The sequence below is a fragment of the Gouania willdenowi genome, chromosome 21 (assembly GCF_900634775.1).
Source record: "Gouania willdenowi chromosome 21, fGouWil2.1, whole genome shotgun sequence".
In the NCBI taxonomy this organism is placed as follows: Eukaryota; Metazoa; Chordata; class Actinopteri; order Blenniiformes; family Gobiesocidae; genus Gouania; species Gouania willdenowi.
The window spans coordinates 14,087,544-14,112,310 of record NC_041064.1 but is presented as its reverse complement, the minus strand read 5'-3'; the positions used below and the strand labels follow the sequence as shown (position 1 = coordinate 14,112,310).

Below are 24,767 nucleotides of genomic sequence, written 5' to 3'. Positions count from 1 at the left end.
ATTTTAACACCTTAAATGAGCTTGTATCTAAAGAAAAAGCACAAATGTAAACTTGTATACATTATGTAATTACATTAAGAACACTGTAGGTTTGAAACATTGGTAAACAGATTGGTAATTACACAATTTTCTCTAATGTTCCAGCTGTTTGTGTTTTTCTACAGTCAGGATGGCGTATGTAGGAAAACACTGCTGGCATAATTAAAGGAAGGATTATGATGAGAAGTGAATAATGTTTTATGACTGAGTAAGGTGTTTTACTGCATACATTGAGTAGATTTGCACAGTAATACTAATCTTTGATACGTGTCTTCCTAAAGTAGGTGCATTTTTCTACGTGTTAACATTTGTTCCATTTCTGCCAACATGACTCATCAGCTGTCAAGGAATCAGCGTTTCTCAGCATCCTTCCATCACACTGTGGAGACTTTGGTCAACATGATGACTGCTCACATCACTCAGAAATATAAGGACAACCTGGACGCCGCCCGGAATGCCAACCACAGCCTTGCTGTTTTCATTAAGGTGGAGAGTCTCTCCTGATTCTCGGATGTGTTTGAAAGCATTCTGTGTGATTAGTGGAAACTGAACAATTCCTGCAACATACTGTACCAACTTAAACATTTCTTTTTAAAATGTTTTTTATATTTGTTTCATTTTTCAGCGCTGTTTCAACCTGATGGATCGAGGCTTTGTGTTCAAACAGATCAACAACTACAGTAACTGTTTCATGCCTGGAGACCCAAAGGTACAAAAACAGCATTTATTATGGAAGATTCTGAGACTTTTGTCTTGTGTTATCAATAATCCTCCCTTGACCTTTATTTCCTTCTAAATCCAGACTCTTTTTGAGTTCAAGTTTGAATTCCTGCGTGTCGTTTGCAACCACGAGCATTATGTCCCTTTAAACTTGCCGATGTCCTTTGGAAAAGGGAGGATAACGAGGTTCCAAGGTAAGAAAATGACTGTGTTTTGCTCGTACAGAGACAATGGATGAAATGTTATTATTGCCTAATTAACTTTTAAATGCACTATATTGAATAAAGTTGAAGAAACACACTCCTCTATGTCAAATGGTTTTCTTTAATGACAGAGATGAATGAGACCTGCAAATACAAAAGTGCAGCTAAGCAGGAGCTTATAACACTTATATAAAGATAAAGCATGTACAAGAACATAGAGAACAAATATAAATGAGCAAACTCACATGAAATAAGTGGAACAGCTCAATTGCAGATATCTGTAATACAATTGTTACGTGTAACAATTGAATTGCAGATATCTGCAATTCAATTGTTACATGTAACAATTAGATTACAGATATCTGCAATGTGAGAACAATTGCAGATATCTGCAATTCAATTGTTACATGTAAAAATTGAATTTCAGATATCTTATTAAATGTTAAAAGGGCTTGCCATATTCTGACTAACTCAGACACCAACGAAGCAGAGGCCTACAGTGGCCCCTAGTGGCCAGTGGTAAACCCTGCAAAAGTTGTCATGTTTTGGGTTTTTTAAGTCAATATTAGGGTTGGTTTAGTCTTATTTCATTATACAATGTATTTTTTTCTCTTCTCAATCTGATACAGTGGAGTCAAATACTAACTCTTTAATAGGTAGGTGCAAAGTGTGCCACTTGCATGTTGTCTACAACTATGGCCAACTTTAAATGTGATTTTTCAGCCATGAATGGGTCATTTCAAACAGAAAAAGCAGCATTTCTCTTCCTTTCCAAATTACAATCAAAATGCTACTTTGTGATGCGATGAGGTCTTTATTTTTTGAAGGTCTGATTGCGAATGCGACAATGTTATTTTCTGCTGTTTTTAATGCATGCACAATGCTTTAAAAAATGAATGAAGAAAAATGTGTTTGTTAATAAAGAGCTTTGGGTTTCCTGTTGGAAACTCTACGGCTTTTTAATCACCTGTTAGTATCCAACAGGAATGAGGATTCCCTCATTATTAAAGTTATGAAAAAATCCTTGATTTCTTTTTTTTTTTTTTTTTTTTTTTTTTAAATTGATTTACAGCACTAACTTTTATTGAAATTAATATTTATCTTCACTTTGTGGCTCCTTTTTTTTTGACATGGATAATCCCTGTGTTTTGTGATCTAACCCTGATCTCTTCATCTTCTTTCTTTTTTTTTTTTTTCTCCCTCCCAGACCTCCAGCTGGATTACGCGCTGACAGATGACTTCTGTAAGAACCACTTCCTGGTCGGGCTGCTGCTTCGGGACGTCAGTGCAGCTCTACATGAGTTCAGAGAGGTCCGTCAGATAGCCATCCACGTGCTGAAGAACCTTATGATAAAGCACACGTATGATGACCGCTACACCTCCAAGGTAAACAATGCCTTTAAAATGCTGCTCTCTTTTGCTCTTTCACTGATCTTTAAGATGCTCTGACCAAGATTGCATTGGTTTCTTAGAGCCAGCAGGCCAGGTTGGCCACACTGTACCTGCCTCTGTTTGGTCTCCTCCAAGAAAACGTCAACAGGCTGAATGTGAAGGAGGTGTCTCCATTCATAGTCAACCACATCAACAATGTAAGGGAGACAATTTCCCCATTGTGGGACTACTTAAGTGTTATCTTTATATCGACATAATAGCATCATTTTACAACAAAAATAGCATAAAGTAAAGGACGAACATCTACAGTATCTTTGCATGATTTGTTTTCTTTCCTTTTCTTATATGACGTGATCTTAAACAGTACTACATACTGCATATTCGTGTTTGATATAGGTATTTATACATAATGAAATATTCGTAGTCAGGATATAAAGCTTTGTTAATTACATATTGTTGTGCTAACTTGCATGGCAAACCACATTAATGTAATTGGGATATTTTATGTTAATTTGAACATTATTTAACTTTATTGAACTCTCGGTCACTGAACTGACGCATGAGGTCTAAGTTTCAGTTATTTTCCAAGGATTTTCTTTTCTGGACTCAATCCAGCATTTATTTTTATTTTCTCACTGGTCCAGCACATCTGAAACTAATCAATGTGTTCCATGCAGCTCTGCATTTAAGGCTAATGATGTTGGGGCATGCGGTATCTGAAGCATGATGTACTGGGGATAGATCATTAGATTAATTATTAGATGAATCAGCTCTTAATGTAGATTTTTACGTGATGTTCATTTTGGTTTCAGAATGGGAGAGATGAATCCCTCCTCACCAATGCTTTGACGACTCCTCCAAGATCTAGCACATTCCTGGACACAAGCCTGCACAAAGATGTGTTTGGAGTCATCTCTGGCACCGGTGAGACACAAGTTATAAGAGAAACATTTCAAAGGGAGTCAGTTGTATTTTTTAATTATAAAAAAAATAAAAAATCTGTTTTTTTTTTTTTCAGCTTCTCCTCACACATCGTCCACTCCCAACATTAACTCAGTGCGTCATGCAGATTCCCGCGGCTCTCTCGTCAGCACTGATTCTATGAACAGCCTGTCTGAGAGGACCAACGATAAAACCAACTCTCTGGACAAGGTATGGACCATGCACGTCGAGATCTGCGTGTGGTTACACATGCCTCAATGGGTTTCTTGCCACTAACTTACTGACTTTTTAACACCGCTTTTATTCCACGCCACTGCCTCATGACAGAAGGAGAAATTTCCACGGAGACACTCTGTACATGTCCTGCGTTTTCTTACGGAGACAGACGATCCCGTGCTGTCCGTCAGCACAAAGCGTGCCACCATAGACTTCTCCCAGCTCACTGTCCCTTGTGTGACTGATGGCACTGGGCAATCCGCCATTTCACTTCAAGTAGAATCCTCCTACCTTTCTCACTCAGTCCCTCTCAAGGCGTGTCCCATCTGGGAATGATCAAATATGTGTGTGTTGGCTCTAAACCCTAAACCTCATCTTCATCACAAGATGATGGAGATTAGGGTTGTTTGTCCCTTGGAGGCCCCTGTTATCCTTATAGCATGCATGATTGAGAATCATTTCCTTCTCTAAGTTTGTATTGCGTGTGCGATGTAATCTCTTCTCCTACTTTCATAAACAGCCTCAAGCTAACACTGAAATTCTGGGATTTAACAGCGTTACAGCATGGAGGAAAAAAAAACGACAACACTCTCTCAGCAACTCAACACATTTCTAATTACACTACAACCTCGAATTATACGTCCACATCTAAGCAAATCCAATTTCACCCGTGAATCACTCTACTTTGCAAAAAAAATACTCTAATAAACAGTGGCAGTAGCCTCATGCTTTCCATGAAGTCATTCCCAGAGTTTGACAGTCTAGACTCCAGACAGCTGGCACAGATAGTGCTGTGGTTTACTGCCAGACACACTCTGTGGTAAAGCTGTTTGGTTCTCTTTTTTGACTGCTCGCTGTCTCACTGGGAGGAAAAAGGTGTTTGTTTCTGAGAAGCCACATTTTCCAGCGTACATAAAAAACCCAACAACAGCTGAGTGAAGGATTTCACCAGTGTTGTGTGAGCACTGAATCCAAGACAACATGAAATTTCCATAATTATCATGTGAAAGCACTCTAATTTGAAAAAGAATGAGGTTTTTGTATTATATGTCAGACAAACACCCAAGCATTGACAAATTCTTAATATATAAGTAAAAGTGTTGCCATTTCTGTGCACGTTTAGTTTATCGTTAAGCACCAAAAAGAAGCCTTTGACCCTCAGTGCCTGTTTATCCCACAGAGTCAGGCTGCATCCACCCTGGGAAGCTCTCTGCTGCGGTGTGATAAGCTCGACCAAGCTGAGATCAAGAGTCTCCTCATGTGCTTCTTACACGTGCTCAAAAGCATGTCTGAGGGTAAATTCTCATCCCTGTCACGGAACATTAAACTCAAACCACCATAAGAAGTACTGAACACTGTTTCTGTTCTTTCCAGATGCTCTGTTCACATATTGGAACAAGGCTTCGCCTGCAGAGCTGATGGACTTCTTTACTTTAGTCGAGTAAGAAAATGTATACATACTACCATGAAGGTGTAAAAACATTCATTCTAAAATGTGTGTTTTCTTTAGATATTCAAATAACATATGTTTAAAGTAATTTTTTTTTTAAAAATAAATAAAAAAAAACATTTTCTATGGCGTTTTAAAAATCTTGAATGTGTTGGGATTATAGTTTTTGTGGTTTTGTATTACAGAGTCTGCCTTCATCAGTTCAGATACATGGGAAAGCGATACATTGCCAGGTAACGTAATTGAACCAAAAATGTAATATCTAAAATGTAGTGCAGTGATGACCAAACAGCATGTTCCCAAATATTGTTAGGCGATGTATGATGGATATATGTGACTGTACTGTATCATCAGGAATCAAACACAAAACATAGGGAGATCGGGCCTCGGCTCCCTGAAGGCTTTATGTCTTTCTTACCTCCCACCAATGTTTCTATCTCTATCCACTTAAATGCTGGCAAGTTTAAAATAATGACATAAAAATGGGCTCCTGCCCTCTCCTGCTTGGGTAAGCCGAACGGTTGAACTGACTCTCTGTAATTGCATGTACAGTATCTTCTCATCACTTTAAAGCAGCGTGCTGTGGCTTCACTGTCATTCTTGCTTTTCCATGCATGGCTTCAGATGTACTCACTTCATTGTCGTTGCTTATTTTTCATCAAAAGATGTAACTTTACACTTACTGCTGAGCATGCAAACTTTCACTTTGCATTTTTTGTTTTGAGTGGTAGTTGTTGACAGTGAGATGCTTGCTAATGTGACTCTGCTGGTTATCAGGTGTGAATCTAATGATTGTCTCGTTCCCTCGTCAGGAACCAGGACGGGGCAGGACTCGTAGCACATGAGCGGAAGTCTCAGACTCTGCCTGTGTCCCGCAACAGGGCGGGAATGATGCACGCCCGCTTACAGCAGCTCAGCAGCCTGGATAACTCATACACGTTTAACCACAGTAAGTGTCTCTCAGTTCCTCCACCTTTCTTTATCCAGTGGAGGATTATCACCCTACTGCGCCTCACTTTCAGCAGTCTGACTACTCAGGGCATAATAAGAATGATGTCAGTCAGAAACCTCCTTTTTCAGCTGTTTAGCTGCTTGAGGCCAGTGTTACATAAAGATGACCAGAAGTTTTTAAATAAAGTATTTCTGTGTTTTCAATTTAATAAAAGTTCTTGGAAATTCTGTAGACTAATAGGCTCAAGTACCACCATTCTCTTATTTTTTTAATCAAAGTACCCCCTTTTGTCCATTTTGATCAGAATACTATTAAAAAAAACAACTATTGACCATAATGATGGAATGAATGAGTGATAACACACATTTTCAAGTATCTAACTAAAAAGTGTAATGAAACAGTATTTACTATTTAGTGCCTCCTGAAAAGATTTATCTCCACAGTTTTTGTCATTTCCGAAGTGGGAAAAGGTGTTTGAGGAAATGACCATTGTATTTTCATGATTATTATTTTCAACCAAAAATACACATTTTAAAATCCCCATATTTTTCATGCTTTTATTTGGTAATTTTTTACCCTCTCTCAAGTATCCCCTGTAGTGCCATCACGTACCCCCATTTGAGAAACACTGCTGTAGACCATGGAAAGAATGTTTCAGCATGGCACAAAGTTTGTCACCAGCGCTGTTAATTATTCAGCCTCGATTATCTTTTTTTATCTCTAAACTTGGCTTTAAAATTCCACTTAGTTATTTTTGACACCAGCAAGTTTGTGTGAAGCAAAAAATGCCTTTAAAATGGGGATTTTTCTTTATACTTAAATTACTATTGCAACAGCACAGCATCAGTGAGGTAAAACTAACCTGTCTAAACCAGCTCTCGTTCCCTATTAGTGGGCATAAAATACTGAAACAAGTGTTGCATTGCGTTCACTGGTGAGCCTGACTAAACTGCAGCTGTTGATTGTGTCTCTTCAGCCTACAGTCACTCCGATGCAGACGTGTTAAACCAGTCCCTACTGGAGGCCAACATTGCCACTGAGGTGTGCCTGACTGTCCTGGATACGCTTAGTATTTTCATCATAGGTTTTAAGGTACCTTCTCTACTGTTTTATGTAATGATTGTATAGATAGCTCTGCTTTTCTCAACGTATTGTTGCTCTCGAGATACTTCTCCTGATGTGACTTCCTTTCTCTCTACAGACACAGCTATGCTCCGACCACGGCCACAGTCCCCTCATGAAGAAAGTCTTTGAAGTCCACCTCTGCTTCCTGCGCATCAACCAGTCTGAAACAGCACTTCAGCAGGTTTTCACATCACTGCGCACCTTTATTTACAAGGTGAGAACGCCCTGTCTATCCTACCTGAGAATAACCACAGCTGGTAACTGGACGAGCCCTGATGTTGTCTTCTTCTTTTCTAGTTTCCGTGCACTTTTTTCGAAGGGCGTGCAGACATGTGTGCTGCGTTCTGCTACGAGATCCTAAAATGCTGTAATTCCAAGCTGAGCTCCATCCGCAGCGACGCAGCACATCTGCTTTATTTCCTCATGAAGAGTAACTTTGACTACACCGGCCGCAAATCATTTGTCCGTACTCACCTACAGGTGAGATGGTTAATCTACAGTATGGGTGATGCACTATTGTCCAATGATTTAATTATTTCTGCATATACAGTTTTTATTCCACATACAGTACAGTATGTTGTATGTGGTATAAAAACTTTTCTTATTTAGGGATGAATATTATATCTTTCTAATCCCAATATGTCTTTCACAATGAATTTAGATAATAAAAAATCTTTGTTAGTTTCCACACTGGTTTAAAGGATAAAATAATAAGAATTGTACATTAATCTGTGCATTATCACATGCATGCGATAAAGAACAAACAGAACAAAATTAAAAGTTAAAAATGCTGTAATTTTGTTGTGAATGTTGTCACCTGAGATGACACCAAAGAGAATAAAGTCTCAGATATGTATTATCTTTTCTTTAGGTTGTGATTGCTGTCAGTCAGTTGATCGCTGATGTCATCAGTATTGGAAGTACGCGCTTCCAGCATTCTCTGTCTATAATCAACAACTGTGCCAACAGTGATAAAACTATCAAGGTGGGAAACCTTTAAGGGGCCGGTTAAGGCTCTTTCACTCTTGTTTTATCAGATAATCATTGTTAAATAAACCAGAGCTGACATTCTGTTATCTGCATCCTGATTAACAGAACACAGCGTTTCCATCCGATGTCAAAGATCTCACCAAACGCATCAGAACTGTTTTGATGGCCACAGCTCAGATGAAGGAGCATGAAAGAGACCCAGAGATGTTGGTGGATCTGCAATACAGCCTCGCCAAGTCCTACGCCAGCACACCAGAGCTACGCAAAACCTGGCTGGACAGCATGGCCCGAATCCACGTGAAGAACGGAGACCTATCAGAGGTCCGTGTTTGCAATATGTGCAGCTGGTTGAGGGCCTATATGAGTGATGGTGGACCTATTTGTTTATTTTGTAGGAATTAATGTTGTCCATTTTGAAAGAAAAAGTCATTTACAACAGTTGTTTGTCGTTGTTTTTACAGGCGGCCATGTGCTATGTGCACGTTGCAGCTCTTGTATCGGAATACCTGCGAAGAAAAGGTGCTTCATTGATCTTTATCATGTCTGTCTTTGTCTTATTTGTTTGTTTGAACGGGGCGTAATAGTTACATTTCAATTGCATAATAGTGTTTCCTCTCTATATATGTGCAGGCATGTTTAAACAGGGCTGCACAGCTTTTCGAGTCGTCACTCCAAACATTGATGAAGAAGCAGCAATGATGGAGGATGTTGGGATGCAGGATGTCCATTTCAATGAGGTACAAAGATATACAGTGAATGCAAATGACAAGACTTGCTATGATGATATAAAATCTAAATGCATGAAAAAATAATTCACGGTTTGTTTGTTTTTTGTTCTTAAGCTTTTATCTTTAAACTGTTGACACTGTGCTACATACGGTACATATATTTATATACATTTAGGAACGAAACCTCTTAAAATTAAACCACAATCACAATGAGTGAAATTTATGCTGATGTTCGTGACATTTGTGACGTTTTTGTTGCAAAAGTCAGCACATATTTGCCTGGATGTTGACCTTTTAAATATTAAGTGTTTCTGTTGCCCTCCAAGGATGTCCTTATGGAGCTTTTGGAGGAGTGCGCAGATGGACTGTGGAAAGCCGAGCGCTACGAGTTAATCTCCGACATCTACAAGCTCATTATCCCCATTTATGAGACCCATAGGGACTTTGGGGTATAAACTCTTCACATCAGAAGAACAACTTTGTGGTCTGCACATCAAGGTTTTATCATTCAAATGTTGATGCTTTTTGTAGAAACTGGCCCATCTGTATGACACACTGCATCGTGCATACAGCAAAGTGACAGAGGTCATGCACACAGGAAAGAGGTTACTTGGAACGTACTTCCGTGTGGCGTTCTTTGGCCAGGTGAGTACAAATCAAAAACCGCTACAGGGAAACTCTCTGGTGTTGTTTTTAGTATCGCTACCATCCGAGGCTGTGATGGTTTTGCTCTCATCGAAAAATAACTCAGGCTGAATTCACAGAATGGCTGCAGAGGGCATTTCCTGTCACTTCAAATGACATGCGACCACATCTTTTGTGATCCTCTCTAACACACATTTACTTTTACTTTTGTTGTTTGTTTAAACATCTTCTATGAAGGCAGCGGTAAGTCACGCTGTAGCCCTTTCAAAGAGCCTGAGTCTTTGTCTGTTGTTGGTGCTGCTGTTTATTCCACTGTATTCATTAGCCACAGTTTGCTGCCTTAAATTATATTAATAATCAGCCAACACTGCTGCTTTTCTCTGTCAGAAGCTGTGTTGCATGGCTCTCATTCACATCAGCACCCATTTAACTTTTTCTACCTTTGTGGTGTGAGTTGTTTTCAAAAGAAATGGGAGTAACCCTTCGTGTTTCTTGACTTTTATTGCCTCTAACTGTATTTTATGAAATATCTATTTGGTCTACGGATCCAAATATCTTCAGATAATGTTTTGGTAAGGTTGAAGCTGGAGTATGAAGTGTAATGCCTTTTTTAAATGCGATGCTATGCTGTTGAGTTAGCTAGGAAATAACGATGATTATATTTTGTGTTGTTTACACTCCTGTAGCAGTACCAGTTTACTGACTCAAAGGCAGAGGTAAAGGCGACATGTCCATTGGGACTGCTGTGGTGTTCTCCTTCACTAATGCAGTCTGTGCTGTGTTGTCTCTTATCTTTTAGCTCCTTAACTCCTCTCCTAATCTCAGTGTTGTGCTCACCATAGTTGGAAATCTGTGAAAGCCTTTGTTTCAGGATTTGTCTTAAAATGTGCATGATCTCACCCATCCATTAAGTGGGAATTTATTATCAATTATAAACAAAATAATCACCTGCTCCTCCCACTTTTAGTCTCCGTTATATTAAAAAAAAAAACTAACCGTAGGTTGTTTTTTGTAGTGTTTAGTTAATCTGCTTGGCAATATGGTCGAGGGTTGTGTATCCTGGAGTCAAACTATTCTTCTAAGTTTTTTTAATTTAATTGACAATTTTTAAATGACTCCAATCCAGAACCCCTATAAATTGGTTGCTTACGTTGGTGGGATTTTCTTAGATAAACTTGAAATCATTGTAATACCATTCTGTCTTTCAGGGCTTCTTTGAGGACGAGGACGGAAAGGAGTACATCTATAAAGAACCTAAATTCACTCCTCTTTCAGAAATATCGCAGAGGCTCCTAAAGTTGTACTCCGATAAGTTCGGACAGGAGAACGTAAAGATGATTCAGGACTCTGGGCGGGTAAGTCGTCATTGCTGATTGTGTATGAGGAGGAAGGCAGTGTTTTATTATGCTACGTCCTGTAATATCTAATGTTCTCTCCAGATCAACCCTAAAGATCTGGACTCAAAGTATGCATACATCCAAGTGACACATGTGACGCCTTACCTGGAGGAGAAGGAACTCACCGACAGGAAAACTGACTTTGAAAAAAGCCACAACATCCGTAGATTTGTGTTTGAGATGCCGTTCACCATATCAGGCAAAAAGCAGGGCGGCGTGGACGAGCAGTGCAAACGCAGGACTATCCTAACAAGTAAATTATCTCTTTACACACACACATCCTCAAACAAAATCATTATTTTGTGCTTTGGGAGGAAATCAAGCAACCTCAAAGGGGAACAGGAAACAACGACCTAAATATAACACAGATATGGAAATGCCACTCAAAAGTTTGTTTTTATTGCCACACTAAACACTCGGTTTTTTGACATTGTCGGGAAAATTTGTGTGTTGCATTGTGGGATGTGGAGTCCTGGAGATGGATGTTATGACTTTATTCTTACCGTGATTAGTTTGTGAAAACATCAGAAATGTGTTGGGAAATCATTTCATCAGACCTTTTTGGGGCAAACACAAGAAATAATGGAATGAAGAATGAAGTAAAAACAAATTCATGCATCGTCTACGAGACTCCACATCCCATAATGCAAAGTGCAAAACTTTTTTGACAGTGTCACTAAACCGAGTCTCTACAGTGAAGATCAAAACATTTTAAGTGGCAAATTCTACCTTTACATCTTCTGACCTTCTATTTATTGATCTATGAGGCCTACACTATGTTTTTATCTGATAAACAACTTACAATCTCCAGCAGCTTTAAGATGAGTCAATGAAGCTAATTTTGCAGTAATTCAATCTCTAATCTATTATCACAAGTAGTTTGTTATTATTTATTTAAATACTGTAATTACATTTAGAAAATGTTGTCTTTTTCATTAAATCATCTCATTATTCCTTAAAAACAAGGTATGTTTTTAAAGGTGCCATTGTTGATGATTTCAGAAAAAACGGCCAAATCAAAGCATTTATTTATGATCAAAGGCTGACTCTTCTTGTTGTTTACAGCAAAACATTTAAGCATGTGAATGGAAACGGTGATAAGGTTTTGCACCTGTCAGCTATTTGTCTTAGACTTTTCACAATCCTAATCAGCTGTGTGGTGTTTTATGATGACGAAGATCCAAAAGGTCACAATGGTTTCCTCTTATCTTTAATATTATCTTTATTATTTTGGCCCTCCGCTAAGACATACAGTACAGTTCACATGTGAGCCAAACTTGAGCAATAAAACTGGGGAAATGGCATGTATGCATTTTCATGGGCGAAGAGGAAACCTGTTTACGTGCATAAAATGTGCCTTCTCTCCACAGCAACGCACTGTTTTCCCTACGTAAAGAAGCGTATCGCAGTGATGTATCAACACCACACTGACCTGAGCCCCATCGAGGTGGCCATTGATGAGATGAGTAAGAAGGTGGCAGAGATCAAACAGCTCTGCTCGGCCAACGAGGTGGACATGATCCGACTGCAGCTCAAACTGCAAGGCAGCATCAGTGTGCAGGTGCTTCACGCTGACTTTGCTAACACACACACACACACACACACACCGACCCTAAACATCCAGGAACAACTTCATGAGCTTCTCAACATGTCTCTGCAGGTGAATGCAGGACCGCTGGCCTACGCCAGAGCTTTTCTGGATGAAGCGACTGCCAAAAAATATCCAGATAACAAGGTGAAACAACTGAAAGAAGTGTTCAGGTGGGCTTTTTTTTTATCGTTTGCTACTTTCCTTTGGTAAAATTTCCCCCCCGACACTTGCTGATACTGTTTTGTGAGCAGGCACTTTGTCGAGGCGTGTGGCCACGGCTTAGGCATCAATGAACGTCTGATCAAGGAGGACCAGCAGGAGTATCATGATGAGATGAAAGCCAATTATAGAGACCTCGCTAGAGAGCTATCTATCATCATGCACGAGCAGGTAAAAACGATCTTTCTCTACTGTATCTGTTGTTGCTACGAAAGGGTAATCACTGAGGATTGATCATGCTACACCTCACAGGTGCACCCTTTTAAGTGAAGCAAATTAATTGTCATTTATCACATGTTCAATAAAGTGATGATGCACTCTTTGATATCACCGTTCTCTGTTTTTTTCTTTGTGCTGACAAGAGCAGATATGATGGTAATGCAAGAAGCACTGATATGCAATAAAGACTGAGTTGGTACTTGTTGGTCCAGCCAGATGAAGATGTCTAATCAACACTGAAATGTGCATCTGTCAACAATTAGAAAACTTGCTCTTTGCTGCATTTATAAAAACCCAATAGTGTTGTACAAAGAGACCTAAACACACAGAGACACAGGGGAAACTCATTTATTATGTCTTGATCTTAAACACTCAATAGATTGGAGTAGCTGTCCTTTTGATTGCATTTTTTAATCCAATTTAAAACATTAAAATGTCACTTATTAAGCAGACAGACATAACGTCTGGGGTTGCTAAACTTCCTGGTTTGTCATGCTATTGTATTTTTGTCTCACTCAGTTCAGCACAAACAGCAGAAAAAATCAAAACAATCTCCATGTCAACTGGCTGGAACAACAATTACTCATCTGCTTATTTTGTTCAGCTTGCAAGGATTTTATTTTGCATGTATACGATATGTATGCATGTAAATATGTTGTTAATTGACAGTGCGTGTTAAAATTTGTGTATGTATACATGCACAAATGTGTTTCATGCATTGTGTTGTTGGTGTTGTTGTGGACTTGCTTGCTTGTGTCCTCTCACTGGTTTTAGCAGAAATTGTGGATGTAATGAAATTCAAACTATCTTTAGTGGAATCCATTTTGTTTCCACCCACCATGATGATGATTTTTTTGTTTTTTTTTTTGTTTTGTGCACCAACTACCAAGACAAATTCCTTGTACTGTCCTTAAAACTGTACATGGTCATTAAAAACATTTCTGATTCTGATTCTGATTGACTCTAGCTGTGTTGTGACTGCTTTCCCACGCCCTCCTCTCTTTTCCAGATAAGTCCCGTGGAAGATGGCATGAAGAGCATTCTCCCAGACTCCCTCCACATCTTTAACGCCATTAGCGGCACACCAACTAGCACTACTATCCAGGGAATCCCCAGCTCATCATCTGTGGTATGATGCTAACCTGGCTTAGCCTTGACCTCAGAGCTGCCTTTACCCACCAGCCAACGATGCCATATCATTATCCTGCTTTACTCCAGTCTTCTATAAGGGCCACAGAGAGCAGAAACCAAGCTTTTTCTTTTCTTTTTTTTTTATTTACATGCCCAAGGCACAGGACCTGTTTATTATCGACCCATGGCATGTTGACTGTGCTACGTGGGGCAGTTTTATTTCAATGGGACAAAGTTTCAAGCACTACAAAAGGTCACAGAGAGATGTCAGACATAGACGTTGTTCCTGCTGTGGTGTCTTCACTGGATTTTTCCTCAAAGAATGAGCATCGTTTTGTCTCCGGAGACATTCCTGTTTGGATTTTTTTATTCATGCACTTCATGACAATTCATCCACAGGCTGTGAGCAATCCAAGATGTTTCACATTGTGTGTGTGTTTTTTTTTTTTTGTATGTGCAGTATTCCACTTTTATAAACCACTGTATTGATGAAAAACATATGCTGCAGACAAGGACCGTCAGCTCCCTGTGAATAAAAATATATTTCTACTAAAATGCATTCTTTGCAAAAAAGGGTCGACCATGACTTACATTCTACATCAATTCACTTCAATGTCTTAGAATGGGAGAGTTTTTAAAGTATTTAAAGCCATTGAATACAAAAAAAGTATATTGAGTTGTTTATTATTGTATATAAATATGGACTGTGTGCAATATTTGTTGAAAGACTTTGCTGTGGGCTCATACACTGTAAAGATTACGTTCACCGTCTTGCCAAAGCGACGAGGAGTGGGGGAAAGTCTGTATGCCTACTGTGGTCGTAAGATGAAGCTTTTACCAGTTTGTGTTAATGAAAATGTTTTAAAAAAAAATGTCCAAAAAGGTCTTATATTTGAGCAGCAATGTTTTTTAGTCTTTGTTATTTAACACTAAAATCACTGTTCTTTACTGTAAACAGAGATTATTGCTTATGCTTTTGAATAAAATACACACAGCCTGAACTACTGAGCTGTGTTCGCTGAAGTCTGTGAATATTGTGATGGTCTGGAAACTGTGTGGGATCTTTTTATTGAAGCTTAAGAAACTGAAAAATACCTGCTTTCATATCTTCTACGTCACATGTTCCCTCCCATCATAAAAGTAACTCAGTCAGCAGTGTGGGCAACTGCTTAAGTGCTAATAAGGAGCAACACTATGTAAACACCTTCTCATTCCCACCGCTCAACACACAGAGAATTTATTATTACCTGCTGGAACAAATACACACTTCAACAAGACAAGGCGCCATGGCAGGTGAGATGGAAAAGCAAACCAATCTTAATATTGACATTTTAATTTGCAACATTATTATTAAAATGAAAAAAAATCCTGAGAAAATGTTTCATTAGTGCTTGTGCTGATATAATAAGATTGTGTTGTGCTTTTTGTAGTTTTGTTTCATGTGAATTTTTTTTGTGGAAGCCAAACAGTTTTTATTTATATGCAGATAATGAAGATCCAAAGAAGGAGAGGAAGAACAGAGGGAAGGTAAAAAACTATAAAAATATATACACAGTGTTTTCTTTCATACAATTATAACCATATCGAACATGTGTTTTTTTACAATGTCATGCGTTGGGTTTTGGTTGTACAGTATACCATGTAGGGCTGCAGTGCTTCCTCAAAGTCATCGAATAACTTAATTAAAAAAGAATGATTTAATTTCTTCTTAATTTTAAAAAAAAATATATATTTATTTTTCCTACCACATTTGTATTTGTCATCTTAGGTTGTTTTCTTTTTCTACTTTGCGTACATATGTAATAAACGTTTTGTTTTTTTCTTAAAAAGTAAACAAATTGATTTGTATTATGAACTGATGGATTCTATTTTGTTTTGAAATTCAGCTTTAGTTGAGCAAAAACATGTTTTTTCATTGAAAAAACATGCCTTTTTCGGCATGTACAAAAAAAAAAAAAAAATGTAAAAAAAAAAAAAGTGAAGGTAACCATGTCGGAAATAAACTGAATAAATAAAAAAAATAAAAAAATTGATTAATCAATGGAATAACCAACAGAATACTCCATTACCAAGATATATGACAGCTGCAGCCCTAACTATAAACGGCGTGCATTGAATATGATCATCCATTAAGGACTACAGTGTTATATAAAATCAAAAACAAAAAAACAACATAGAAATCTGAATATGATACGTGATATTAAAGATATGTTAATTTGAACAATTTTCTAACAATCCAATAATATAATTGTGCTCAATTATATTTCTGTAAAGATATTAATGTTTAACTAAGCCTGTATAACAAAACCTCAGCAGAATCCGTAAAAGGACTTTACCTCGTACATGTGCTTTGAAACTGTAATTTCTTCTTTTTTTTAAATGAAAAACTTACTTTGTGAATTCACCCGACATCTGTAACATTATGCAACAAATTATTTAAACTAACAATAAAACAGAATAAAATAACATCAAATTAAAAAAAAAAAAAAAAACCCATTGAGAGCAAATAGTATTGTCATTATTTCCTTTATTTTTGTGTTGTGTCTCTTCATTCAGAGTAAAGAGGTGTGCGGCTACCCAATCAGCATTTTTTTCATTGTTGTAAATGAGTTTTGTGAGCGGTTCTCCTACTATGGGATGCGAGGTGAGAACATTTCCTAAAATAGTGTTTATTCTGCACTAAATGATTTCATTTAGTCAATGTTTCTCTTTACCATTTTTTACTGTGTTAGCATTTTATTGCCAAAATGGAAGCATGCACCTATGTAATAGTACAACTTCTTCTTATATCAACATTACATTGAATCAGCAGTTTACGTAGAGATGACTCAACGTGAGACCAAGTCTGTTTTTTTCCTCCTCTTGTTTACAGCCGTACTGGTTCTGTACTTTAAGTTCTTCTTACGCTGGGATGATGACTTGTCTACATCCATCTACCACACCTTTGTGGCTCTCTGTTATTTGACCCCTATCCTTGGGGCTATTGTGGCAGATTCCTGGTTGGGAAAATTTAAGTGAGTGTCTGCTTCAAAATAAAATACTGCACAAAGAGCAAAACCAGAGCCGTATAGAGAGAGTTGCGACAACGGAAGTCCAAAATGCTTGACCGTCACATGATTCATGTAAGACTGAATTTGTTCCCAGAAGTTAGTGGCGGGCCATTCCAATCCATTGATCCTTAGTGACATAACTGTGATTTTTGGTAATTTGTCATCAATAACTGCATTGATTGACAATATTTATACAGTACATCGTCATAAGTATGTGTATATACAATATATGTTTATGTAGTTCCATGAATAGTTTTTTTTTCCTCACGTAAATTTGTATTAATAATTAGTGTTAACGGCTTACCTGCTTTTTTGACATAGTTAAGGCCAACATTAATTTGTTAATTTATGTATTGTATACAGGACGTATTGCTTTGAATTTTCTTTAAAAAAGGGGTCATTAAAAAACACCACATCCAGACAGGACACATTGAAAACATATTTATTATGTTCGTACATATATAAAAATAGACATTCGATTTTTTTTTTTACTGTGCACTTATGTACCAAGATAAATTCATTAAATAAATGTCTAACAAAGTCAGAAACATTAATAACTTGTCATGCAGTTTGCTGTGCAGTATGGGGATGCTCCACTTGTTATAAATACAAAACTCAAAAAATGAAAATAAAAATAAAAATGTACTAGTTTTTCGGGGGATAATCAACTAACATGCCTTAATGCACACGTTAATGGGTTTAGATACGCTGATAATAATAATAATAATAATAATAATAATAATAACAATGTCTTATCATTTAACAGTGCATCACAAACCGTCTAATCCGCTCCAGCTCCATTAGCTACAATAATAAACTGATCACTTCCGGGAACAATTGTGAGGCTCCATGAGCCGCCATTGCTGCAGGAACCATTGGAGTGAGCGGAGTTGTCCCAGCTCTCTCTCTCTCTATACGGCTCTGAGCAAAACCACCTCCAGAATAGAGACCTATGTTATGGAGGGAAATGTTTATATTGAGATTTAGATAATAATGTACAGTAAATAAATACAGTGTACTTAAACTCTCCCCTTTCAGGACGATCATCTACTTATCCATTGTCTATGCGATTGGCCAGGTGGCCATGGCAGTAAGTGCTATCCATGACATCACCGATACGGACAGAGATGGAACACCTGACAACATGATCTTTCACGTGTGGGTTTTTATACACCTGGTACACTGGATGATTCATTATCATGTTTTCCATGCATTTCTTTATCTACCTGATATTCATGTCCTTCCTTCCATTCAGTGTGATGTCAATGGTTGGCCTCTTCCTCATCGCTCTGGGCACTGGAGGCATCAAACCCTGTGTTGCTGCTTTTGGTGGAGACCAATTTGGAGATCATCAGGTTGAACTATCAGGGATCTTCAGCTCCTAGTTTTTAATCAATAACTAGTATTAGTATATATATATATACAGTATATATATATAGTGATATTTTCAAAAGACTGATTTTGCTTTTCCCCACCCCCTTAATATTATATAAGGATTACTAGTGACACGTTTTGCTTTACTAGTAAAATTAACTTGTCCAGTAGTAAACAGCTACTACAAATTTGATTTGATTTGAGTCTAACTATGGCTGATAATATCAAATGTATGTGGCTTTCCATGAAACGCAATTAATTTAATCACAATGCTGGACGTTTTTTTTTTCACCTCCTTGGCTCCCAAAGCTATGCTTAAACAAAATTACTGTTACATTATCCTAATATGTATACAATACATAACAAAAACGGTCACCACCTGCTCTATCTGTGCAGGAAAAGCAAAGAAGAACTTTTTTCTCCGTCTTCTACTTGTGCATCAATGGCGGGAGTCTCCTGTCCACCATTATAACTCCAATACTTAGAGGTACGCACATGAGCAGCATCATGACTATGAAGACAAATGTCTCAATTATAAATATACTACCAGTACAGTTGAGTTAAAGCTGTTGGTCTGTGTCCACAGCTCAGGAATGTGGCATCTACAGCCAGCAGAAGTGCTACTCTCTGGCCTTTGGTGTCCCTGCTGCCCTCATGGTTGTTGCACTTGGTACGTGTAAAATAAATGGGGATAAATCTGTGCAAATGTAGGAGTTAAGTGTGAAACTTGAACGCGAAGATCCGTGTGTGTGTTGTGATCTCTTCACAGTGGTGTTCATTGCTGGGAGTGGGATGTACTACAAAGCTGAACCACAGGGGAACATCATGCTGGACGTCTCTAAATGTATCGGGGTGAGTTGTTTATATCAGCCTGGTTCTAAATCATCTATAATGTAAATATTTCTAAAAAAAAATGTAAACTCTCATTTCAATCAGTTTGCCATCAAAAACCGCTACAGACACAGAAGCAAACAATTCCCAAAGAGGAAGCACTGGATGGACTGGGCAGAAGAAAAATATGACGTCAGTTTTCATTTGTTTGGAAAGCAATAATTTCTATGCATATTTTATTAGTTTTTTTGTTTGAATAACATGTATTTGTTTGTTCTCTAATCCTAATGTAGAAACTACTAATCGCTCAAATCAAAATGGTGCTGAAAGTGCTCTTTTTATACATTCCACTGCCTGTGTTCTGGACTTTATTTGACCAAAAGGTACAAACTCTTTGTTTTCCTCTTAAAAAGAAAGGAACATCTTCTGTTTTTTTGATTAAATTATGCTAACTTTGGCATTTCAAAAGGGTTCAAGGTGGACTCTGCAGGCCACTACAATGGACGGAAATTTTGTACGTTATTTCATTTGATAAATAACACATCAAAACATATTCTTACTAAAGTAATGGGGGGCATATTTCAATACAACATACTCTGTGCCTGCAGGGCTTGCTTGTCATACAGCCGGATCAGATGCAGGTACGTTGAATAATGAGTCTGGGATGGATGAGCCGATTAAGTGGTATTAAGAGGATGCTCACTGTGAAATGTTTATTTCTTGAAAGACTGTAAACCCCATCTTGATCCTGACTCTGGTTCCCATCATGGACAGCGTCGTATACCCTCTCATTAAAAAATGTGGACTCAATTTCACGTAAGTGTATTTAACATATCGATATGTGTCAGTACAAACTATAAAAACGCATTTCAAAGGTCTAACAAGTTTTTTTCATATGTTGAAACAATGTGGTTTGACGCAGTATTTACTTAATTTTGAAGGGGAGAATTTAATATAATGTTGTATGTGTTTAGCAGATTTTAAACTAAATGTATCATCCACTGGAAAATGGTAGAGAGCCAGTGAGTCTAAATGGAGACAAAAGCAATTATTGGTATTAAAAACGAATTATATTTGATTGAAATTTGTTATAATATTCAGTCTTCAGCTCATTTTGAAATTTTAAACTAATGTTTTTACACATTAGTAGATATTCAAAGAAGTTTCATCACATCTCCCATCATATTACTGTATAATGCTAAAGAAAGCATCCATACATTATATTATGATATATTTAGCAAGCTTTAAAGTGGGATTTAAAGATTTAAAGTGGGAAAACAGTTTTTTTTTTATATTTGTTCCTTTAATGCTCCTTAAGTCACAGTCATTTAAAATGCTTTATTTCTTTTATTTATTTACCAGCCCTCTTAAAAGGATGACAGTGGGGATGGTCATGGCAGCCATTGCTTTCTTCTGTGCAGCTGTCGTCCAGCTTCAGATTGATGTAAGTAGAAAACAGAAACATATTGATCACCAAGTAGGTGATCATATTTTTTTGTTTTTGTTTTTCATTTAAATTAAACGTGAAAATGAAGCAGCTGAACTCACCTAAACTGTCAAACCTTCTCCCAGTGAAGAGGAAAATTGAAAAATGTTTGCTGTGTGCTCACATGTAGAAAACGCTGCCCGTCTTCCCATCCTCCTCTGAGAGTCAGCTGAAAATACTCAACATGGACAGTAATCCAGTTACAGTAAATTTACCAAGTTATCCCCCTTTCACGGTTCCTGCAGCTCAGGTAGGTGACCTTTTTCAGAAACTCTGTGCAAAGGTAGCTTTGATCTTTCACAACTCGAGTGATGAATCAACTCCGGTACATTATTTTAATTTGCAGGTGAGTGAAAAATACTTCACCTTTGAAGGAGAGCAGATCTTGGTTACAGTAGAAAACCATCATCCAGTGAGCCAAGATGTTTCACTGACCAAACAAATGCGACACACACTTCTCATTCCCTCGGTAATAAACGACACTTGGCTTCTGGTGAGTTAAAACAAAAACAAAACATGAAACATTAAAATTGAACTGTTTTTTTAAGGGAAAAATATGTGAACTTGAATCATTGGCACTATGAGTCTCTGTTTTATTTTCTCAGACTGAGGATTTGATCTCCAAACCTGAACAGGGATACAATGGAATCCGGCGAGTCACTTTCATTCATTTAATCAGAACTGCTTTCATTCACTATTATTTGTTTCTCTTTGATCCCATTGCATATTAAAAAGCAGTTCATATTTCTCACAGTGTAACATGATTGCAGATGATCATTTCCCTAATTTTACAACTTTTCAGGTTTATAAATGGATTAGCGACTGCAGTCAACGTGTCATCTCCTGCTGTGGACTTTGGCCTGATCCAACCACTTAATTACACCACCTACTCCTTGGTGCAATATGGAAAGTAAGAAATAAATGGATTAACTTGATGATTTACTCTCAAATGAGTTAAACCAGTGGTTTGAAATGTAAATATTTGGCTTCTCAAAAAATCATTGATTGCTTATGTTTAGGACCACGTTCACTCTGAGGAGTGGCTCACAGTCCTGTGAATTCAGCAAGGAGTTTGGATACGGAAGTTCATATGCTTTCTTCATCCCTAGCACTTTAGTCTTTGGACCAACTGTAAGTTTGGAAACTTCAATAAATTAATCTCTGAAATCTAAAGATCATCAAACTAATGGCTTTCTGTTTTCTGCTGATCACAAATCATAAAATAATTCCTGCAAGGTTACTGTGTAGTCATGTAACGTGGGTGTGTGTGTGTGTGTGTGTGTGTGTGTGTGTGTGTGTGTGTGTGTGTGTGTGTGTGATGACGTGGCTTATGTTCGTTTATTTAATAATTATTATTTCGTTGTTTTTTAAAAAATGATTTGCAAAGACTGTTAATCGTTTATCTGCTTGGTATAGATCTTTAAACTGTTAAACAGCAGTGAGATTGGACCCTATAATAATCAAGTGTTGAAGTCCAGTGATAAGTTATCAATTGATTGTAGGTGCAGCCTTTCAGGGTCTGAGATGTAAAATGAAAAATAGTTCATGCATTAGTTTGATGTCACGTCTCAGTTGGAAATCGTGGTGTTTTGTATAATCTGTATATTCTGACTGTGTGGGTACATTATCTAAATACATTATTTTGTTGTGATATTTAAGGTCTAAGAGGGGATTTTTGTCCACTGTCTATTATTTCCAATATTATTTCTACTCTTTAATAACATTTCTATTACATCTACATGGTGTTTTGTCAAATTCCTCTGATTCAATTTCAATTCAATTTTATTTGTATAGCGCAAACTACAACAAAGTCATCTCAATGAGCTTATCAAAATATAAAATTCATAATAAGAAAGAAAAACACTCGACTGACAAAAACAAAAACCCTTTTGATATATTTACAGTATGTTAGTTGTGATATAAAAGTCACTCCTTTTGTGACGTTTGGTCTCAACATGAAATACATGAACGAAAATGTGTAAATGGACTTTATTTACTGTGCTTCAGTTACAACCTTTATCGGGTTGTAACTTGTGACCCTATTTTGATACCACTATTTTCTGGTGACCCCTAGGACATTTTTTCTCTAGTTGTTGGTAATGTTTGTTACACTATGTTACAATTATGGAGTAGCCATGATTAGTGCACAAAGTGACAACCCAGTGCCAGCTGAAACATTTTCATTCTGCATTTTATTTTGACTAGATTTATATCTGAGAAACGAGAAAAGTATAGAATACAGTTGTTCAAGGTCGTGTGTCGTGTTTTAATTAGAAAACAATTTAATGAATTTAATGATCAGTAGTTATTTTCAGGTGACTTGTCACGTGTGGTCATGACCCCAAGGTTGAAAAACCCCTGTGTTAGTCTGTCAAAGACCTTTGTGAGCCATCTAACCTCTTTTTTTTGTTGTTGCTGTGTTTGTTGTTCTCAGTGTCAGGAGTCTATCACAGTGATTGAAGAGATTAAGCCCAACTCGGTCCACATGGCCCTTCAGATCCCTCAGTACTTCTTCATAACCGCTGGTGAAGTGATGTTTTCTGTTACTGGTCTGGAGTTCTCGTACTCACAGGTTCGCTTGCCTTGATTATCTCAAGGACAAGATTATATGTATTGCTTTGTCTTTTTGCATATCTCAAGTCTTTCTTTTTCTTTCAAGGCACCAAGTAACATGAAGGCAGTGTTGCAGGCTGGTTGGCTGCTGACTGTTGCCATTGGTAACTTTATTGTCCTGATAGTGGCTGAGGCTGCTAAGATACCTTTGAAGGTAAAAAAAAAAAAAAAAAAAATCAAATTTTCTGTTTCAGCGACTGTGTTAACATTTTATGCTAAACTGTAATCTAATGAACTTAAATACATTGTTCTGTTTCTTATCTCCTCAAAGTGGGCAGAGTACGTCCTGTTTGCCTCTCTCTTGATTGCAATGTGCGTTCTCTTCTCCATCATGGCATATTTCTACACCTACATTGACCCGACAGAAATCGAGGCCCAATTCAAGACGATGACAAATGAGGATGACGAGAAGCATAAGAACGGAGAGATTCAAATGTTAAAGAAAGGTTCTGTTAATCAGAAAGATCATTTTAACAAAGATAAGAAACAAACCAGACTGTAAACATCTGTTCCTTTATCCAAAATATGATCATGTCCTCATGGAGAGAGGTAGCCTACACTATTTGTGTAGATATGTGTGTGTGTTACGGACTGTGTGCATCTGTGAGTTTAGTCAGCATGTGTGTTGATTATCATATTCATAATAAAATACCATGAAATCGGTTTCATTTCTGACTACAGTATTCATATGACCAACATGTATAGATGTAACTGGTGTTTTATATTTATCTCTTTATGGTGTCTGTGAAATAAAAATGTGCAACAGAAATAAATGTATTTTGTTTGTTTTTATCCATCACTTTGTCTCTCATCAATGTCCTGGATGAAACCAAGCAGGAAAATTGTTCCCAATTATAATTCTTAGATATAAGCTTTACATAAATAATTCTAACTGATGATGAATCACTTGATGCTCAAATATGATATCAGATGGGTGTCTAAAATTAAACTGAAATATAACAAAAAATACTTAAGAATTTAACAAATTATCAACTTAAAAACACTCAGAAAAAGCTCTCCTGCTGGAAACCATGGTAACACTGTGGAACTTTCAGGTTCTAAGCTGCTTTGATCTTCTAGGTCAGGGGTTCTCAACTGGTCTCACCCTGGGTCCCACAGGTCATTAAATCACCACCATTTTTTTTTTAGTTTTTCAAAAATACCTGTTGAAAACATACACACACATATATGTTTTTTTTAAATACAAATCCATATATTTTTCCTTGCAACATGCATTTTACAGTATGCTTGCTAAAAGAAAAGGTTCTTTTCAAATAAAAGACAAAGTCCAACTTGAGAAACATTAAGTATTTCTTAATTTTTAACCAGCTGTCCACGACCCAGTACACGTCTGGGTCCCGAACCACCCGTTGAGAATCACTGTTCTAGGTTATAAACTGCGTTCATCTTTTAGGTTATAAGCTGCTTTCATCTTCACATGATCTTCATTGTCA

At 37.4% G+C, this 24,767-nt stretch overlaps 2 protein-coding genes across 4 annotated transcripts in view; both read left to right on the top strand.

Annotated features, from left to right (window-relative positions):
* Window positions 1-14,813, top strand: part of LOC114455025 (dedicator of cytokinesis protein 9-like) — a 92,729-nt gene extending 77,916 nt beyond the window's left edge. For 2 of the 3 annotated variants that reach the window (XM_028436023.1, XM_028436025.1), the window contains exons 28-53: window positions 379-525; window positions 665-748; window positions 842-953; window positions 2,170-2,348; window positions 2,435-2,551; window positions 3,167-3,278; window positions 3,373-3,506; window positions 4,693-4,807; window positions 4,887-4,953; window positions 5,148-5,195; window positions 5,775-5,911; window positions 6,891-7,006; window positions 7,116-7,253; window positions 7,337-7,519; window positions 7,911-8,024; window positions 8,135-8,350; window positions 8,491-8,548; window positions 8,660-8,766; window positions 9,084-9,206; window positions 9,289-9,402; window positions 10,611-10,757; window positions 10,842-11,052; window positions 12,170-12,360; window positions 12,460-12,560; window positions 12,642-12,780; window positions 13,838-14,813. In XM_028436023.1, the coding sequence (XP_028291824.1) occupies window positions 379-525; window positions 665-748; window positions 842-953; window positions 2,170-2,348; window positions 2,435-2,551; window positions 3,167-3,278; window positions 3,373-3,506; window positions 4,693-4,807; window positions 4,887-4,953; window positions 5,148-5,195; window positions 5,775-5,911; window positions 6,891-7,006; window positions 7,116-7,253; window positions 7,337-7,519; window positions 7,911-8,024; window positions 8,135-8,350; window positions 8,491-8,548; window positions 8,660-8,766; window positions 9,084-9,206; window positions 9,289-9,402; window positions 10,611-10,757; window positions 10,842-11,052; window positions 12,170-12,360; window positions 12,460-12,560; window positions 12,642-12,780; window positions 13,838-13,963 (3,336 nt within the window). In that variant the 3' untranslated portion in view covers window positions 13,964-14,813. Of the gene's footprint in view, window positions 1-378; window positions 526-664; window positions 749-841; window positions 954-1,591; window positions 1,619-2,169; window positions 2,349-2,434; window positions 2,552-3,166; window positions 3,279-3,372; window positions 3,507-4,692; window positions 4,808-4,886; window positions 4,954-5,147; window positions 5,196-5,774; window positions 5,912-6,890; window positions 7,007-7,115; window positions 7,254-7,336; window positions 7,520-7,910; window positions 8,025-8,134; window positions 8,351-8,490; window positions 8,549-8,659; window positions 8,767-9,083; window positions 9,207-9,288; window positions 9,403-10,610; window positions 10,758-10,841; window positions 11,053-12,169; window positions 12,361-12,459; window positions 12,561-12,641; window positions 12,781-13,837 lie in introns of all 3 variants that reach the window. The other variant, XM_028436022.1, reaches the window with a different exon arrangement.
* Window positions 14,814-14,898: 85 nt separating this feature from the next.
* LOC114455026 (solute carrier family 15 member 1-like) lies at window positions 14,899-23,905 on the top strand. The gene is made up of 23 exons (XM_028436026.1): window positions 14,899-15,252; window positions 15,446-15,486; window positions 16,516-16,603; window positions 16,832-16,973; window positions 18,048-18,167; window positions 18,265-18,364; window positions 18,780-18,870; window positions 18,970-19,053; window positions 19,153-19,235; window positions 19,320-19,406; window positions 19,508-19,597; window positions 19,684-19,728; window positions 19,823-19,855; window positions 19,942-20,030; window positions 20,577-20,658; window positions 20,831-20,950; window positions 21,047-21,193; window positions 21,306-21,352; window positions 21,503-21,610; window positions 21,720-21,831; window positions 23,135-23,272; window positions 23,360-23,467; window positions 23,585-23,905. The coding sequence occupies exons 1-23, from the start codon at window positions 15,246-15,248 to the stop codon at window positions 23,813-23,815; spliced, it is 2,193 nt and encodes a 730-aa protein (XP_028291827.1). The 5' UTR covers window positions 14,899-15,245; the 3' UTR covers window positions 23,816-23,905.
* The last annotated feature ends 862 nt before the right edge of the window (window positions 23,906-24,767 follow it).

What these genes read in the sequence shown, in the direction of transcription:
- LOC114455026 (XM_028436026.1), top strand. An exon ending in TACAGCCGGATCAGATGCAG is followed by an intron (nt 19,856 to 19,941) that starts GTACGTTGAATA and finishes ATTTCTTGAAAG; the next exon opens with ACTGTAAACCCCATCTTGAT. An exon ending in TCGTCCAGCTTCAGATTGAT is followed by an intron (nt 20,659 to 20,830) that starts GTAAGTAGAAAA and finishes GCTCACATGTAG; the next exon opens with AAAACGCTGCCCGTCTTCCC.